General features: G+C 38.6%; 1 protein-coding gene across 2 annotated transcripts in view; it reads left to right on the top strand.

Annotated features, from left to right (window-relative positions):
• Window positions 1-18,021, top strand: part of Nipped-A (Transcription-associated protein Nipped-A) — a 31,535-nt gene that overhangs the window by 9,267 nt on the left and 4,247 nt on the right. Inside the window, exons 17-46 of one of the 2 annotated variants that reach the window (XM_089707525.1) lie at window positions 81-332; window positions 515-714; window positions 821-891; window positions 1,354-1,559; window positions 1,856-2,029; window positions 2,729-2,923; window positions 3,430-3,621; window positions 3,940-4,188; window positions 4,352-4,477; window positions 4,574-4,696; window positions 4,829-4,942; window positions 5,229-5,428; window positions 5,619-5,857; window positions 6,016-6,247; window positions 6,488-6,674; window positions 7,353-7,483; window positions 7,564-7,714; window positions 7,802-7,945; window positions 8,057-8,327; window positions 8,547-8,758; window positions 9,249-9,464; window positions 9,556-10,044; window positions 10,252-10,416; window positions 11,155-11,280; window positions 12,000-12,182; window positions 12,805-12,985; window positions 14,998-15,223; window positions 15,433-15,873; window positions 16,130-16,238; window positions 16,559-16,793. In XM_089707525.1, the coding sequence (XP_089563651.1) occupies window positions 81-332; window positions 515-714; window positions 821-891; window positions 1,354-1,559; window positions 1,856-2,029; window positions 2,729-2,923; window positions 3,430-3,621; window positions 3,940-4,188; window positions 4,352-4,477; window positions 4,574-4,696; window positions 4,829-4,942; window positions 5,229-5,428; window positions 5,619-5,857; window positions 6,016-6,247; window positions 6,488-6,674; window positions 7,353-7,483; window positions 7,564-7,714; window positions 7,802-7,945; window positions 8,057-8,327; window positions 8,547-8,758; window positions 9,249-9,464; window positions 9,556-10,044; window positions 10,252-10,416; window positions 11,155-11,280; window positions 12,000-12,182; window positions 12,805-12,985; window positions 14,998-15,223; window positions 15,433-15,873; window positions 16,130-16,238; window positions 16,559-16,793 (6,040 nt within the window). Of the gene's footprint in view, window positions 1-80; window positions 333-514; window positions 715-820; window positions 892-1,353; window positions 1,560-1,855; window positions 2,030-2,728; window positions 2,924-3,411; window positions 3,622-3,939; window positions 4,189-4,351; window positions 4,478-4,573; window positions 4,697-4,828; window positions 4,943-5,228; window positions 5,429-5,618; window positions 5,858-6,015; window positions 6,248-6,487; window positions 6,675-7,352; window positions 7,484-7,563; window positions 7,715-7,801; window positions 7,946-8,056; window positions 8,328-8,546; window positions 8,759-9,248; window positions 9,465-9,555; window positions 10,045-10,251; window positions 10,417-11,154; window positions 11,281-11,999; window positions 12,183-12,804; window positions 12,986-14,997; window positions 15,224-15,432; window positions 15,874-16,129; window positions 16,239-16,558; window positions 16,794-18,021 lie in introns of both variants that reach the window. The other variant, XM_089707518.1, reaches the window with a different exon arrangement.

Raw genomic sequence — 18,021 nt, 5'->3', positions numbered from 1 at the left:
GCTCTTTTTCTATTGAACATAATATAGTTTATTTTTCGCGTGATTTAGACATCTTACCTGAATTATATTGAATGTTGCAGTTTCTACGTGATTTCCTGGAGAATACCGTGGCACAGAACTACACGGTAGAATGGAAGCGATCAGCGTTCTTCCGTTTTGTGGAACACTTTTCTGGTGACGCTATGTCCCAAGAGCTAAAAGCAAAGGTGTTGCAGATGATTCTAATTCCATGCTTTGCTGTCAGCTTTGAGAAAGGACAGAAGATTGTTGGCGGTCCGCCAGCGCCGTACCAGGATAATCCAGATAATGTTGTCTCGGTGTTCATTAATAATGTAAGTGAAGTGGCACTTATGTCTTTGGAGATCTTTAGTGGTATTGGATTGTATCATAAAGTCGGGTTAAAGTAATAACTTATTAAGTAAAATTAGGCAGTTATTAGTTTTCAGTGCCACAGTATTCAATATTAACTTTAGTTAAAACTTTAGACTGAGTGGAAATCTTATCTATTTTTTAGGTAATAGATCCAGAAAACCCATTCGCCTGTTCCGATGCAGTGCGGATATCGTTGCTACAGTTTGCGTGCCTGTTGCTCGAACAAGCTTCAGCTCATATTCATGATGCAAATAATAAAAAGCAAGGAAATAAGTTGCGACGATTAATGACATTCGCTTGGCCTTGTCTTTTGGGAAAGAATTATGTCGACCCCGCAACTAGGTAAGGTTCTATTTATTATGCTTATTTCTGATTTCTAAACAATTTTAACCTTTGTGTAGTCAGTAGAAATGTATAAAAATTATTCATTTATAATTTTTATTTGCAGATATCATGGGCACTTATTACTGAGTCACATTATCGCTAAATTCGCAATCCACAAGAGGATTGTGTTGCAAGGTATTAATTTTAAAATTTTTAAACTATGTTAGCTAATAATATTAATTTCTAGTTGCCAAATGATATTGTCTTGGGTAGAGAAATAAATATAGGTTTCCTCAGTTATTCTGGTACACTTTTTATACGGATTTTGTATTACACATCTACTTAAAGTGATGAATGGTATAAAGTAATAACTATCTATAGGCATTTTCCCACCTGATTAGAGTGGAATTGTAAAATAAACAACAATTTATCCAATTAAGGGCCGATTTTTCAATGCTTGGATAAAACTTATTCGTCGAATAATGTATAAAACTACCAATTTAAATACATATTCTAATTGCCCGTTTTTGACAGTTTACGTGACATTTTAATATTATCGTGTAATACTTTATTGGACGGATAAGTTTTATCCAAGCATTGAAAAATCGGCCCTAAAACTTTTTAGTTCATGGATACTAACCGATATTCTCGTTGCAGTATTCCACAGCCTGCTAAAAGCGCACGCGGTCGAAGCGCGCGCAGTAGTACGAGCCGCACTGGAGATCCTCACGCCCGCGATGCCGCAGCGCATGGAGGACGGCAACACTATGCTCACTCACTGGACCAAGAAGATCATCGTGGAGGACGGCCACTCGGTGCAGCAGCTCTTCCACATACTGCAGCTCGTCGTTAGGCATTATAAGGTGGGTCTTTGGTCACTCTACGGGAAGATTATTTTTTCTGGCGATCACTTTTCGGTAGGTTATTGTTTTTTGTGACCTGCAATGTCAAATTAAACCACTTATACGCATTTAAAGATGTAGAAATTACGCAAAAAAATAACACAAATAAGCCAAGATTTTAAGCCATTATTGACCTCGCGATTTAGGTAGCATATAGTGTTACTGTTATCAAGAATATCCAAACATTTTTGATTTTTCTTTCTCATTTAAAAAAAATATGCAGTACACATTTTTTAAATATTTTATATTTGTGATAGGTTTACTACCCAGTGCGACACGCTCTAGTGGGACACATGGTGGCGGCCATGCAACGTCTTGGCTTCTCCGCCACTGCGTCCTTGGAACATCGCCGTCTTGCTGTCGACCTCGCTGAGGTGGCGCTCAAGTGGGAGCTGCAGAGGATACGAGATCATACCCCTGAAGATCATGTGGTATGTGCAAACATAATTTACTTAATTGAACACATTGCTATATATTGCTATTGCATGTGTCGTGTCGTGTCAGCCGTGGGACGTCCACTGCTGGACAAAGGCCTCCCTCAGGGTTTTCCACCTCGCCCGGTCACCGGCGGCCTGCAGCCGGATCTCATCCGGTGATTCTTAGCACCCCTTGCCCCGCCGTTACCATGGCCGCTACCGTAGCCAGGAATAGCGGGGCTGCCGGGTACTAGGGGCCTGGTTGAGGGTGTACTCATCATGAGGGGTATGATGCCATACTCGCCACGCTTGGCAGGCGGGTTGGCGAGCGCAGTGGATATTAATGTCTAGTTAAGTCGCGGAACGCTGCTGCCCGTCCCGGTTAGGTATCCCTTAGTCGCCTCTTACGACACCCACGGGTAGAGATGGGGAAGTGCTATTCTTAAACCGGCACCACACGGCATGTGTATGTGCATGTGTATTATATTCAAAAAACATATTTGGTAAATACAGAAAATTCTGAAAGTAAAAGATATATTTTGACTAAGACTTATTATTATTTAATGTCCCGTTCATCTACAATTCTATTCGAATTCAATTAGCTTTAGTTAATTAACTTTTAGTGGAATATTATTTTTTCTTAGTATTTCGTATTGTTAGAAGCGTGAATCCAATAATCTGCTTACATTTAATAATTATTTTATAAAAATCCAGGTGGCAACATCACCAAGCGGCGCAATGAAGCGCATATCGTCCGAAGACAGCGGCAACGAAGCGCGCAAGGCCCTAAACACGGGCTGGGCGAGTCCGCAGGCGTCGAGCTCTCGCGTCGAGCCCGATGCAGCCAAACCGCTCGACAGACAACACGTTGACGTCGTTGTCAATCTGTTGCTAAGACTCGCCTGCCAGGTACTGTACACGTGGTTTAAATGGTCCTTCGAGACGTTAGCTATTGCACGCTAGTGACAATTATGGTGGGATATAGTGAGGAAATACTGGTGGTTTTGGTTATATCGCTTTTAATAGCTGCTTCTTTTCTTCTTTTGTTGCTTTTGATTTTTGAGTTGATCTTTTCTCTTGTTTTATTTGTTTATTTCATTTTAATTTCATTTGTAAATCTATTCATCAGTTAACAATTTCTGTTTCACTATGCATTTCTCCATTCTCTTATTTACTTCTCCCGTTATTTCATATAAACATTGTAAATCTTTTGAAAATCTACCCATATGTTGTTTAGTTCCCTTTCTCTATTTTTTCAACTATTATTTACTTCTCCTTTCATGCAATATTTTAAACAATCCATCTTAATCTCTATTTTTTATTTCCATTATCGCCCGCATTCCTCCACACTAGCGTACGCATACACGAATATAATATAAAGCTTGCAGTTTGCACAGTTGACGTCCCCGTCGCAGGTGAACGAGACGGCGGTGGGTGGTGCAGCGGGCGCGACTACTGGGGCCAGTGCGGCGGGGGGCACTGCGCCGGGCAGCGGGGGCTCGCCCGCCGAGCAGCTGTCGCGCCGCTGTGTGCTGCTGCTCAAAGCGGCGCTCAAGCCGGATGTGTGGCCGCACCTTTGTGAACCGAAGCTGGCGTGGTTGGATAAGGTAGAGTTCAAATTGATTGATGCTGTTTATAATTTGTGTGTTTCACAATGTTTGTACAAAATGTATTATTTCATTATTCATTATTATGACATACATGTAATGTATTTTGAGCAATTTTCTGTAATGTAATTATAAGGCAATGGTTGTCCTTGTTTACGTTCTATAGGAATAATTTATCATTAGAACTTAACTGCATAACCTTACTTAATTTTTACATTACTCACAAACGTAAGAAAACCATCATTTTAAATATTTTCACTTACACAAATATCTTCTGATTTCAAAAGTAACACTCAAACTATCTTTAAAATCCTAAAGGTGTTCTCGAGCGCTGAAAGCAACGCGGGCGCGTGCGCTAACGCGTGTACAGCACTTGAACTCTTAGTATTCCTACTGGGAGTGTTACGTCGAGAACAAGTGCTCGCAGCGCTAAAGCCGCTGCAGCGCGGGTTGGCTGCGTGTGTGGCGTCGACTAACCCGAAGATCGTGCGCTTGACGCACAACTTACTGGCTAAGCTCACCGCGCTCTTCCCCACGGAGCCGTCTGGTGCTGCGCAAGCTTCTAAGGTAAATAATAATAAGAAATCACAACGACAGTTTTCAACTACTATTTATCATTCTAGGAATGAAATAATTTTTTTTACAATCTTTTGAGTTTTTCACTATTTTTCACAATATTTTTGAAAACATGTAACAATATATTTTAATATCTTTGATTTTTAATTTTTAGTATGAAGAATTGGAAACACTATACGCGTGTGTAAGCAAATATGCCTTCGAGGGATTAGCAAATTACGAGAAATCGGCGCCGGGAGGCGGTGCTAACTCGCTGTTGGGACCATTAATGATGTTAAAGGTAAGTAAGCCTTATTATTTCAATGTTCTTTATTTTCTACCCTACATATAAAGTAATTACACAATATATATCTATAATCAATTTTTATTTACTCAGGCGTGTTGTACATCGAGCGCCGGATATGTAGACCGGCTGTTGCTACCGCTTATGCGTGTATTGCAACGAATGGCCAGGGACCATGTAGCGCCTAACCCGGACACCGCTACTTCAGACTTACTCGTGAGACTTTTTTTACCTATAATGTTTTTTAAGTGTATTAATTTTTAAATTAATAAAACGGATAAAGTTTCAAATATGTACTTACAATCTACAATAACATTTAGCCTTGATACTGATTTTTTTTTTCTCTAGATTTTAGCACTAGATCTACTGAAGGCGAGAGTGTCAGTAATGCCAGTAGAAACCAGAAAGACATTCATTGGAACAATACTGGTTGGCCTTATTGAAAAAACTAATGATGCAAAGGTGAGTTACGAATTACGATAATGTGTTTTTGAGTTTGACACAGTTTGAAATCATAACCTTTTACATGAATATTATGTAAAATTTTAGTTATTTAAAAATATTTTCTCACAATGCGTTTATCTATTTATAGTGTTTTACTTTTAACTAATTAGACTGTATATTTTTAGTGTAATTTGTATCTTGTGTAATTACATAAAATTTATCATCTGAACACACCTTTACGCTACCATAATTAAGTGTTAGTGTGTATTATTTAATCACTTAATTTAAAAATACCCTCTTCCAGGTAATGAAAGCAATAACCCGCATGGTAGAAGAGTGGGTGAAACACCGCACAGCGGGTGGTTCTAGTTCTGCAGGAGCCGCTCCTTCACTTAGAGAGAAGTCGATACTTTTGGTCAAACTTATGCAATATGTGGAAAAAAGGTTCCCAGACGACTTGGAGTTGAATGCACACTTTTTGGATCTGGTTAATTATGTTTATAGGTGAGCTTTTCTTTACATAGGAAAAAAATAATAGTCAGTCAAAATTATAATTTGGATTTATAAGGGAACTGTTTTTTTAGGCATTTTTATACCTTGGAAAGAAAAATGCCTAAACGTATTTATTAGATAAAGTTTAATTCCTTAGCAGACACCTGTATTGTAATAATCAATTTTATTTCTCTTTCGTCAGGGATGATCAATTAAAAATGACTGAACTATCAATGAAGCTGGAACCTGCTTTCCTAGCGGGCTTGCGTTGTTCCCAACCTCACATTAGAGCTAAATTCTTTGAAGTGTATGACGCGAGTGTTAGACGTCGACTTTTTGATCGGCTGTTGTATATCGTGTGCTCGCAAAATTGGGAACATATTGGACAACATTTCTGGATTAAACAATGCTTGGAGTTGCTATTAGTGACCTGTGTGTCAAGTAAGTATTCAAATTCAATAAAAAAGCTTTTTAACATTATTTGACGAAGAGACCAAAGTCTCATTTTACAGTCAATTTCTAATGATCGCAATGTTCAATATTTGATATCCAACTTTTATATTATCATTAACAAATGTATTTTTTTTTTATTTCAACAGGTACCCAAATTAGACTATCCAATACAAAATATTTATTGCCAAACATAACGGCGGTTATAAACTCGGCTGATAGTGAAGAACGGAAATCATTTGCGATCTTTAGTAATGTGAAAGAAGAGTCATCAGATGGCTTCAGTGATTCACTTGATCCTGATAAGGAAGATGTTTTGGATATGGATTTAGACTCCAGTTCAAATCAAAAGGATGACTTAACTAAGAATGTGCCTAATAGGTAAGTGAAGGAAATAGAAAAAAAATTATGTCTCAAGTGAATGATAGATAAAAAAAACAACGTGAACAGCCTCGTGAAATTATTCCGCGCGAGATTGCTAGTGTCGAACTTCAGGCGAAAGTTCGTGTTTTTTATTCAATGATGTTAGTTATGATTTTTTTTATCTATACCGAGAATCGTAGAAGTTTTATACAGTATACTAAACAGCACCTACATTACTAATAACGTTCATACTTGCAGACAACGTGCACTCAACCAGATAGTGGCCAAACAATCCGAGTTCGTGGAACTCGCCCGGCGCGTGCGCACGGAACAACTAGTGGCGGCGGCCGCGCAGCTCTGCCACATGGACGACGCGCTAGCACACCACACCTGGCTGCGGCTGTTCCCCAAGCTGTGGACTACATTCGACGAGCGACAGCTGCCGGTACGTGACCTTTTGACTTGTTACGTTTTTAAAATCGTTTTAGTCGGGTGACATGTTCAGAAACTTGTGTCACACCAAAACCTCACGAGCGCGATCGTTGGTATAACGAGAGAGAAACGGACCGATCTCCCGTCTCATCTAGAGCGCTGCCACCAATAAGATGTTATCACGTAAACATCTCGATCGTAAACCTACTTTACAAACAACCAATTTTTTTTATTGTTGGGAAATCTTGCATAGATAACCCAGGTTCCCAGGAATAGACGTATATGACTTGCGCTCGTAATTTGACACAGCTCGTTGAGCTCGCGTGGCGCGTGCGCACAGAGCAGCTGGTGGCGAATTAATAACCTTTTTGTTTAGCTAGTAAAGGCTTTATTGATAACCGTCTGACATTTATTCGTTTTATGTTATAGGAAACTATTTTTATATTCTTATCCCAAAACATTGTACATTGAACAGAGAAATAGTTCGTGTATGGAAAGCAATTCAAGACGTAAAAAAACATAAATATAAATACATTTATAATATTGAATTGTTAGTTAACCCATTGAGCCCCAAACGGCCCGATCGGTCCACGACACAATAGATTTTCTATTGTGTCTGTGATTCCGGGGCCTGAGTTATTAAGTGCAAATTTAACTGACGCAATCCATAAACTAATATTTTTATTCACAGACAATAATGAATGAGATCGTACCATTTATTATATCCGGGGTCCACGTGATCCAACGCGACCAACCGTTGAGTGCTCTCAACACATTCATTGAAGCTTTAGCGCGATGCAATCCTCCAGTTTCTATCAAACCGTAAGTATTTGTTCCCACAGCATTATTCTTAAAAATTTTGACACTATGCCGTATTTTACCTATGTATTCCTCTTTTGCAGACCAATGATGAAATATCTCGGAAAAACTCATAACCTCTGGCATCGCATGACCCTCAATATGGAACAGATGGCTATCGATCAAGCGGCGGGAAAGCCTATACGCGATGCGCTTGAAATTTATGATTATGATGTAGAAACAACTACACCATCTGTAACTATTACTTACATATTAATTTTACTTAAAATATAGACTAAATATTCAATATTGAAATGTAATCTGTAATTTTGCTTTTCTCAGGAAATCATGGATTCATTGAGTGATATGTATGAATTGCTACAAGAGGAAGACATGTGGTCAGGATTATGGCAGAAACATGCCCGATATCGGGAGACCAATGTAGCTATTGCCTATGAACAACAGGGTTTCTTTGAACAAGCACAGGTAAGCCTGAAAACAATTTGTTTTTTACATACACATTATAGATAATTTAAACGTTCATGATGCCTAAATTTATTCCTTTTTATGAGTTGTAAATTGTTGTTTATATTTTAGGCGGCATACGACGTTGCTATGGCAAAATTAAAGCAAGAATACGCGACCAACCCTTCATCATATAACATGCACAAAGAATGCACGCTATGGACTCAACATTGGATTAAATGTGCCAAAGAATTAAATCAATGGGATTCTTTATTGGAATTGGGTTTAACGAGAAATGTTCGCGACCCGTTTTTGATACTGGAAAGTTCTTGGAGAAATCCAAATTGGCCTACAATGAAAGAAGCACTCGCAGAAGTGGAATATAATTGTCCAAAGGAATTGGGTGAGTGATATTTTCTTTTTCTCATATTGCAACTCGTAGTCAATTGTATGTCATAGATTTCAGTATTTCTCTTCTTATTTACTTTTTTTGCTACGATCAATATTTTTTATATAATAAAGTTATTCTTATACTGGTTCAAAGTATTTTTTCTATATCGGTTCTAATAATGCTAAAGTCTAAACTCGATAAAGGTCTTACGTTACGTTCATATGGTTGCAGCGTGGGTGGTGAACCTGTACCGCGGGTACCTGTGCATCTGCGCGGGCGGCGAGCAGCAGCTGGGCGGCGTGGAGCGGCACGCGGAGGCGGCCGCGGCGCAGTGCCTGCGCGAGTGGCGCCGCCTGCCGCGCCTCGTGTCGCACGCGCACCTGCCGCTGCTCCGCGCCGCGCAGCAGCTCATGGAGCTCAGCGAGGCGGCGCAGATACACACGGTGGGTATAGACCCGTGCAATTACACGGACCTGGATGAAGTGAGACGGAGCTCAGGTAACGTGAGTAACCGTGTGGCGGCTGAGTGCAGTCGGCGGCGCGGATACACACCCGGTGAGTAGAGAGGAAGCACAGATACATAACGATGTAACACTAACGAGTGTTGTTGTGTGGTGGCCAGCCAAAGGTGGGTAGCGTGGAACGTTACGGGGACGCACTATCTGAACCGCGTCAATAGCAATGGAGACACTATCTATGCCACCTCAATGCCCGTGCGGGATCTTTTAGCAGGATGCAAAACGGTCAAGTATTCTCGTCTGCACTGCCGTCTAGATTTCCAAAATAAAATTAGATTATTTTTTGCCTTTAATTTTTCTGGGCAATAATAAGTATGATTATCTGATGCGTTCTTGATCACTATAAAAATAACACAAAAGATAAATAATATAACATTTATAATATTAGAGTGCTTAAAATTTTTTTTCTTTATAGGGCTTAGTTCACAGCCGGCCCACATCGCTACATGACATGAAAGCAATAGTGAAAACGTGGCGCAACCGCCTGCCAGTGGTAGCAGATCCGCTGTCTCACTGGGGAGCTATTTTCACGTGGCGACAGCATCACTATCAGTTCATCGCTTCACATTATGACTCGCAAGCGGATCATGCATCCAACCATAGCATGCTAGGCGTGCATGCTAGTGCTCAGGTAAATACATAAGAAATTCTTCACTACTGTTACATTGCTAAAAAAAATTCAATAATGTAAATAACTTTTTTGTTTTGTTTTTTTTTTTCAGGCTATAATACACTTTGCCAAAATAGCGAGGAAACATAACTTGTCCGGCGTGTGTCTCGATTCATTGCATCGTATTTATACAATACCAAGTGTTCCCATAGTGGACTGCTTCCAGAAGATTCGACAGCAAGTCAAGTGTCACATACAAATGTCTTGGACGGAAGGAAAAGATGAATTGCAAGAAGGCTTGGACATGATAGAATCGACAAACTTCAAATACTTTACGAAAGAAATGACGGCTGAGTTTTACGCGTTCAAGGGACTGCTTTTGGCTCAATTGGGCAGGTCTGAAGATGCGAACAAAGCATTCGCAGCAGCTGTTCAACTACATGACACATTGGTGAAGGCTTGGGCACTTTGGGGTGATTATTTGGAACAAATCTTCATTAGAGACCCGAGACAGATATCAGCTGGAGTGTCGGCCATGACGTGCTTCTTGCACGCGTGTCGGCATCAGAATGAATCGAAGTCGAGGAAGTATTGCGCTAAGGTATGTTAAATTTTTATCTAATATTTACTGAATATTCTTTACTTACCTTGTTTCATTTAAAGATAATATGAAGAGCTTTCCAAATAGATTCGAAAAAATTTCTTTCTACGTTTTTTTTTATCAAAAATTTAAATTATTAGAATGGAACATTTTGAAATAAAATATAATGTTTTTAATTTTTATTTAATTTATTTCTTATATAATCAGGTATTATGGATGTTGAGTTTCGACGACGACAAGAACAGCTTAGCGGATGCGTTGGACAAATACAGCGTTGGTGTACCGCCGGTACAATGGTTGCCATGGATACCACAACTGTTGGCTTGCCTTGTCCAATACGATAGTAACGTGATACTCAATCTGTTGAGCCATGTGAGTTTCTTATTTTTTTAGGGTTCCGTAGCCAAAATGGCAAAAACGGAACCCTTATAGTTTCGTCATGTCCGTCTGTCCGTCTGTCCGTCTGTCCGTCTGTCACAGCCGATTTACTCGGAAACTATAAGTACTACAGTGATGAAATTTGATGGGAATATGTGTTGTATGAACCGCTACAAAAATATGACACTAAATAGTAAAAAAAAGAATTGGGGGTGGGGCCCCCCATACATGTAACTGAGGGATGAAATTTTTTTTTTCGATGTACATACCCGTGTGGGGTATCAATGGAAAGGTCTTTTAAAATGATATAAAGTTTTCTAAAAAACATTTTTCTTAAAGTGAACGGTTTTTGAGATATCAGCTCTCAAAGTCGTAAAAAGTATGTCCCCCCCCCTCTATTTTTATAACTACGGGGTATAAAATTCTAAAAAAAATAGAGGTGATGCATGCTAATTAACTCTTTCAACGATTTTTGGTTTGATCAAAGTATCTCTTATAGTTTTTGAGATAGGTTGATTTAACTGTAATTTATTATATTTGCTGCTACGGAACCCTTTGTGCGCGAGCCCGACTCGCACTTGGCCGGTTTTATATCCTATATTCTAGTTTACAAATAATTGTAATTGTATTTAGATGTGATTGAATTCTTTCAACAAGTACCTTATAAGTATTTCTTTTTTTCAAAAAAATATTTTCATTTGACTTAAAAGCAAATCTTATCGTAATTTAAAGGTTGGAAGATTGTATCCTCAAGCTGTATACTTCCCCATACGCACATTGTACCTGACACTAAAGATAGAACAACGAGAGCGGCATAAGACCGCCGAATTGTCTGCTCATCTACCATCTACATCCACGGTTTGTATAAATTCAATATTATGGTAAATTCTTTTTGATTTTTTTCTCAATTTTGTGTGTTTATTTGGTATAGATTTTTTTAGCATTATTAATTTTTCATGTATTTATTATATCGTCTAAAATGAAAATAAGTATAGACCTATAAAATAAACTGTTGCTTATGACTGTCTATAGGTTCTGGTTCTGTCTAGCTAGATTTATGAAAACAAGAAAATATGTCAAAAAATATGCTGATGAAATAATTTATAAGTTTTTATCTTTATCTACTATTTTTTTTTTTTTTTTTTTTTTATGTTATGGGAAGGCAAACGAGCGGACGCACTGCCTGGTGGTAAGCAGGTTGCGTCGCCCATAGACCATAACAGAGGTTATGGTTGTTGCCTACCAGGATTAAGGGATTTGGAAGGAATTAGGGAGAAAGGGGCGAGGATGGGAGGGATTAAGGATAGGGGAGGAGTGGATGGGTAGGGGATAGGAAGGGATGTGGGCCTCCGGACCCCTCACTCACCGTACGGAACGCGACAGTAAACTGTCACTATGGCGCCGATATTCTGTGAGGGTGTGGTACCTTCCCCGGTGCGAGCGTGGCCCAGTTCGTGCCGAAGCATGCTCGACTCCCACTTATCACTTTACTATAAACAATGAAATCCCTTGTCTTGCCCATGATTTTAGTTTTGAACAACCTTTCCTCAATTCTACCATCTATATAACTAATACAGGCTGCAAAGACCAACGAGGGGGGGTCCACTCCAAGCAGCACGAGCAGCGGCGGCAGCGCGGGCGCGGCAGAAGCGGGGCCGATCAAAGCAACACTGCCCATGTGGCGCTGCTCCAAGATCATGCAGTTACAGCGCGAGATACACCCCACTGTGCTGTCCTCGCTTGAAGGGATCGTGGACCAGGTATATATAGAGAAAAATACAGCATTTCGACTATCACAATAAAAAAAAAATACAATATATTTACTCTGACTAAAAATGTGTCTATTTGTCAATTATCGACCAATTTGGTGATTGTTTAAATCAATCTTTTTTGAGCGAAAAAAATTAAATATTTACTTTTTATTTATCACAGAATTGAGTCAAAAAATGCTTCTTGAGAAAATACAAAAATATACAATTGTATGCGCGATAGTTTAGTTGAAACTACCATTGATAATGTAAACACAAAAGTTGTGATGATTATCTATCATCTAAAACTTACAATTTCACGCATAAACAGCTGATTTTATTTAATAAAAAGTTTCTGCATGAAATTTGTAAAGGTCATAGTTAGTAATGTGTATCAGTACAATCTTCACTCGCGTTCCACCACGACCTCCAGTCACTACTTACTAAATACTAATCCATTAAAAGAGCAACTATGGAGTTTCTTGCCGATTCTTCTCCATAGATACTGCTTTCCGAATCGGTGGTAAATGTTAAAAATACCTATGTAATGACGATTCGAAAGTGCTACTAAATAGTAGTCTAATTGAGTAAATGAATGTTTGAGTTTGAATTAACATGTATCCCATATCCCCAGATGGTATGGTTCCGCGAGAACTGGTACGAGGAAGTGCTCCGGCAGCTCCGCGCCGGGCTCGCCAAGTGCTACGTGGTCGCGTTCCACCACCGCGCCGCAGTGGGCGTGGCCACCGTCACACCGCACACGCTCAACTTTATCAAGAAGGTCGTGTCCACGTTTGGCATTGGCGTTGGAATGAGTGAGTATAGTTGTAGTGTACTGTGTAGTGTATGTGTGTAAAATCCACCATTTTGATAATGGGGGGATGCGTTTCATGTTCATAGACACAGAACATATAAAAGAGGTTAGAATGGCAATAATTCGCCGTTCCTATAAGAACCGGTGTCGCCTGTGGGTGTGACCAAGTCCGTGCAAGTCCGCTTACGCACATATTTGCAATTTCAAATCTAGCCAATCATAGCGTCGCGCGATCACGCGATTTAAAATGGAACGAATCATACGCATGATGATGATGTGAGCAGTGCTCATATCCTTGGCGCGTCTGCCCCGCCTACAATGCCTTTCTAACCTCTTTTATATGTTCTGTGTTCATAGATGATCAGCAGCAAGAAATAATAGATAGTTTTGAGTTATTGAATAGATTGTTTATTATTTTTATCTCTATCGTTATATTTGTCGAATAAATTTTTTGAAGACATTTTATGGAGATGCTGATTATACCTAGTGATGCGCATGAAATGTATCTTTAATAAGACTTAAATTATATACAGGGTTTCACGTATACATCCCGTAAACATAAGTTCCATTGACCACAGTAGTCTACATATGGGACACCCTGTATATTATAATGTGACTATACACGTGGTATTTTATAGTTATAAGTTTCGATTCCAGTGGTTTTCATTCGCTAAATGTAATACAATGGTAAATTTGTTCGGCTCTTTCATATTATTTTAACGAGCCAGCTATAAACTTCTTGAAAATAAATAATGAAAAGTATCGCTACATATTGGCCTAAAAGATGAATGTTTAATTCGTAATTTAGAAATTTATTTTGTGTTTTTTGTAGAAATAAATTTTATTTCCTGAAAGTTTATTATCAACGTTTATTATCCGATGAATATCTATCGAAGGGTAATTAAAACGTTTTATACAAAACGAAGTTTTATTAGTTAACATTATTTTTATCATAAATTAATTTGAAGTTTAATTTCAGAGCATTCTGGGAAGGTGAAGGTCGATTAGTTTTTGTTTTTTCCTATTAAGTTTTGATTTCTAATATTGATGAATAGCCAGGATAATCCAAATTTCAATTTCCTCATTAACATTGTGAGAAATTTTGCGAAAGATATATTTAATTCTAAACCAACAAAAAAATAATTAATTTAATAATTTTGGATTATTCTGTAGTAGATAATATACTAACAATTAATTGACATTACTAACATTTTCTTTGAAATATTTCATTCAGGCATTATCGATGGAAGATAAAGCATTAGATTCAACAAGTAAAAGCTCATCTTACCTCAATGCTTGCAGGCAACAAACATTTTTGTTTATTTTTTTTTGTAATGTTGCTTTCTTCTTCATTAATTATGATTTTAAGTTGATTTGATTTTATTAGAATGAAATAACGTTGCACTAGGCTCACGTATTTATCGAGATCAATGAAATATTATGCGAGGCACTCGGATTTCATCGAAATCATTATTTTTTTAGCAGCTTCTTTTAAAGGAAACTGTGTGTAGACAGAAATCATTACATTTCTATTTACACCATATATTTGAAAGTGATATTATACCTAGTATTTTATTTTATTAATATTAATCTACATATATACTGAAATTCCTCTTTTAAATTCTCTTTCATGCTGCTATAGCAGACTATCTTAGTGGGTATATCAAATTAAATATGTGTCTGCATCAATTATTTGCAAATGTTATTGATTTATCCTTTATACGTTATGTATGTAACCGAAAGTGTTCCTATCCCATGTTGAGTTAAAAAGTGATTATTTAAAAGTTTACTCACGATATGTATTGCACATATAGTTAAATATCACTTTGTCACAATCCAGTAGATTTTTTATGTATTCACGCTATGCGATTTTACGTTTTTATGTTATTTTGCGGCTACACACCCCTTTTGCATTAGTGGAATGAGCTTTTTATGGAATACTTTGATGTGTGTCAATTCATTGTTGCATATGCGAGCGTCGTTATACACATACTCCATTTTGTATGTCTACAGAAAGTGTTACAAGTTCTGTAAGTGGTGCATTCTCTTCAGCTGCATCGGAGAGCCTCGCGCGGCGCGCGCAGGCCACGGTCCAGGACCCCGTGTTCCACAAGATGAAGACTCAGTTCACCGCCGACTTTGACTTCACCCAGCCCAACGCCATGAAACTGCAGAACCTCATACAGAAGCTACGCAAGTGGGTCAAGATCCTAGAGGCCAAGACGAAGGTGCTGCCAAAGTAAGTAGAGTCGGGCTCGAGGGCGACGACGAGGTAAATACGCTTATTATCTTTTGTGCCGTCCCTTAAATCTAAGGTTATATAGAATAAAGTAGTGGCTTGTCACTTTAACACTCACTAACACCTAACGCTTGTAATTTAACGCTCATTCATTTCCGATAATTGATTGATCAATTTTTTATTGTATTTTCTATTTTTCCCCATTTTAGATCGTTCCTAATTGAAGAGAAATGTAGATTCCTATCGAACTTCAGTCTGAAGACTGCGGAAGTGGAACTGCCAGGCGAGTTCCTCTTGCCCAAGCACACTCACTACCACGTGAGGATAGCTCGGTTCATGCCGCGCGTGGAGATCGTTCAGAAACACAACACGTCCGCTCGCCGACTGTACATTCGCGGTCACAATGGAAAGATTTATCCGTACCTGGTTGTGAACGACTCTGGGCTCGGAGACGCAAGGCGGGAAGAGAGGGTATTGCAACTGTTGCGCATGCTGAATCATTACTTGGGCAAACAGAAGGAAACTTCGAGAAGGTTCCTGCACTTCACGGTGCCGAGAGTCGTGTCGGTGTCGCCGCAGATGCGTTTAGTGGAGGACAACCCAAGTTCGTTGTCCCTGTTGGATATCTATAGAACTGAATGCGCGAATAGGTAGGTTCTTTTTTTTTAAAAGCTAAGTTTTAGATCTATTGAAAAGTGAAAAGGTGCTTGATAGTATATTACAAGAATAATTGATAATTTAAGTAATAATTTTGAAATGTACGTACATAAATATATTACTATCGTGAAATTCATAATTTATTTACGCATTTATAACTTTGACTTTATTACCACATTTCATCGTTGCCATTGTAAATTTCTAGATAGATATTTGTGCAGTTAAAAGTAAACGTATTATATAACATAGGGGTGTGGAGTACGACGCGCCAGTGGCACGTTACTACGAGCGATTAGCCGCTGTTCAGGCGCGCGGCTCGCAGGCGTCACATCAAGTGCTACGAGATATACTGAGAGAGGTACGTTGTCTCACAGAAAAACTTACAAATAATATCTCTGTAACTATTCTAAATTCGACTCCTTCTAAATCTTATAAAAAATTAATGTATGACTATTCTAAATTCGACTCCTTTTAAATTCCTATTTTCTTCTGTTATCGCGCTTTAATGATTTTTGTTAGCTATAGCAACATTTTTTTTAACAAACAATCTCAGCAAAAGCAACAACATTACACCCTAAATGAATTTATGTATATCGTTTGCCATCATACACATAAGCTACATAATGTACACGTGTTGTTCACCATCATACACAATCTTCATATTCCGCCCGTGCGCAGGTGCAAGCAACAATGGTGCCCCGCGGACTCGTCCGCTCGTGGGCGGCGGGCACGTTCCCCGCGCCCACGGACTACTGGACGTTCCGCAAGATGCTCACACTGCAGCTGGCCCTCGCCGCCGCCGCAGAGTATGCACTGCACCTTACGCGGCTCAGCCCCGATCAGCTCTACGTGCATCAGGACTCTGGGCTACTCAATGTGGCGTACTTCAAGTTCGATGTCGACGATGTTACAGGTGTGTATATGTGCTCTTAGTAGAGCTGCTATAGGTAACGTTCCGCAAGATGCTCACACTGCAGCTGGCCCTCGCAGCCGCCGCGGAGTATGCACTGCACCTTACGAGACTCAGCCCCGACCAGCTCTACGTGCACCAGGACTCTGGGCTACTCAATGTGGCGTACTTCAAGTTCGATGTGGATGATGTTACCGGTGCGTATATCTGCTCTTAGTAGAGCTACTATAGGTAACGTTCCGCAAGATGCTCACGCTGCAGCTGCCGCTATATCCTAAATAATAACACGCTCTAGCTAGAGTAAGAGCTCTACCTAGAGAAGTTTTTTACTGAGAGGTTTTATTCAAAATTTTAATCATAAAATTCATGCTTTTTCTAGCCGTATTCTAGATTTCATCAAGTCTTCAGTTACGACGTTAAAGTTAATCTAAACGCTCTACCGCTAACTACTAATGATCAGTTCGTTATCTTAGGTGCGCAGAGACACATAAATATATGAATAAATATATAATGAATACTCACTGTTAAAAAAATAACATTAACAACAATTAAATACGATGTTTATTAATTGACGGAAAAGCATTTATTTGTTTAGTTTGTAAAATAATTAAAATATAGGAATAATGCATGATCTTAATTAGCTACGCCCACTTTACGTTATGAAATGTATGCGCATGCGCACGTTTGTAAAATTCAAATAACACAATGGTTCTTCCAATTCCAATTAAAATGAATTAAACAGCATAATTAATACTCCGTCCTATTCAACTTTTAGTCCAGTACAAATGGACACATAAAATGACATATTGGGAACACGTAATATTCACTTTGATTGCTTCATAGTGTCACTTTACTTGAATTACGGTTTTGATGGAAGTCGTGTGATTTAGGGCATGCGGTATCTTTAGGAAACTTGTTATATCGTATATGTATATGAACTGATTAGCGATTTAGTTAAATGAGATGAGTAGGCAACTAAGCAAACTTTTATTTGAATAATATGAAGTAATTACGGCTTAAGCTTGATCCTCCATAAATCAAACATATAATAATTGTTGATGAATAACAATATAGGTACTACATATACTCTTAAATACTTTCATTTCTAAGAAACTGAATTGTATTTTAAAAGCGAGCTATTTCAAACTTTCGTAGTACCTTAAAATCATACTGACATAAAAAAATAAAGAAACCTTATTTAAAATAAAATAGTATAATATAAACTGGACAT

Source organism: Colias philodice, chromosome 2, assembly GCF_061535455.1.
Source record: "Colias philodice isolate Cphi_HAF_F1 chromosome 2, ilColPhil1 Martin Lab GWU primary, whole genome shotgun sequence".
Lineage (NCBI taxonomy): Eukaryota > Metazoa > Arthropoda > Insecta > Lepidoptera > Pieridae > Colias > Colias philodice.
Note: the sequence above shows the minus strand (reverse complement) of the source record. Positions and strands in the feature narration are given on the sequence as shown.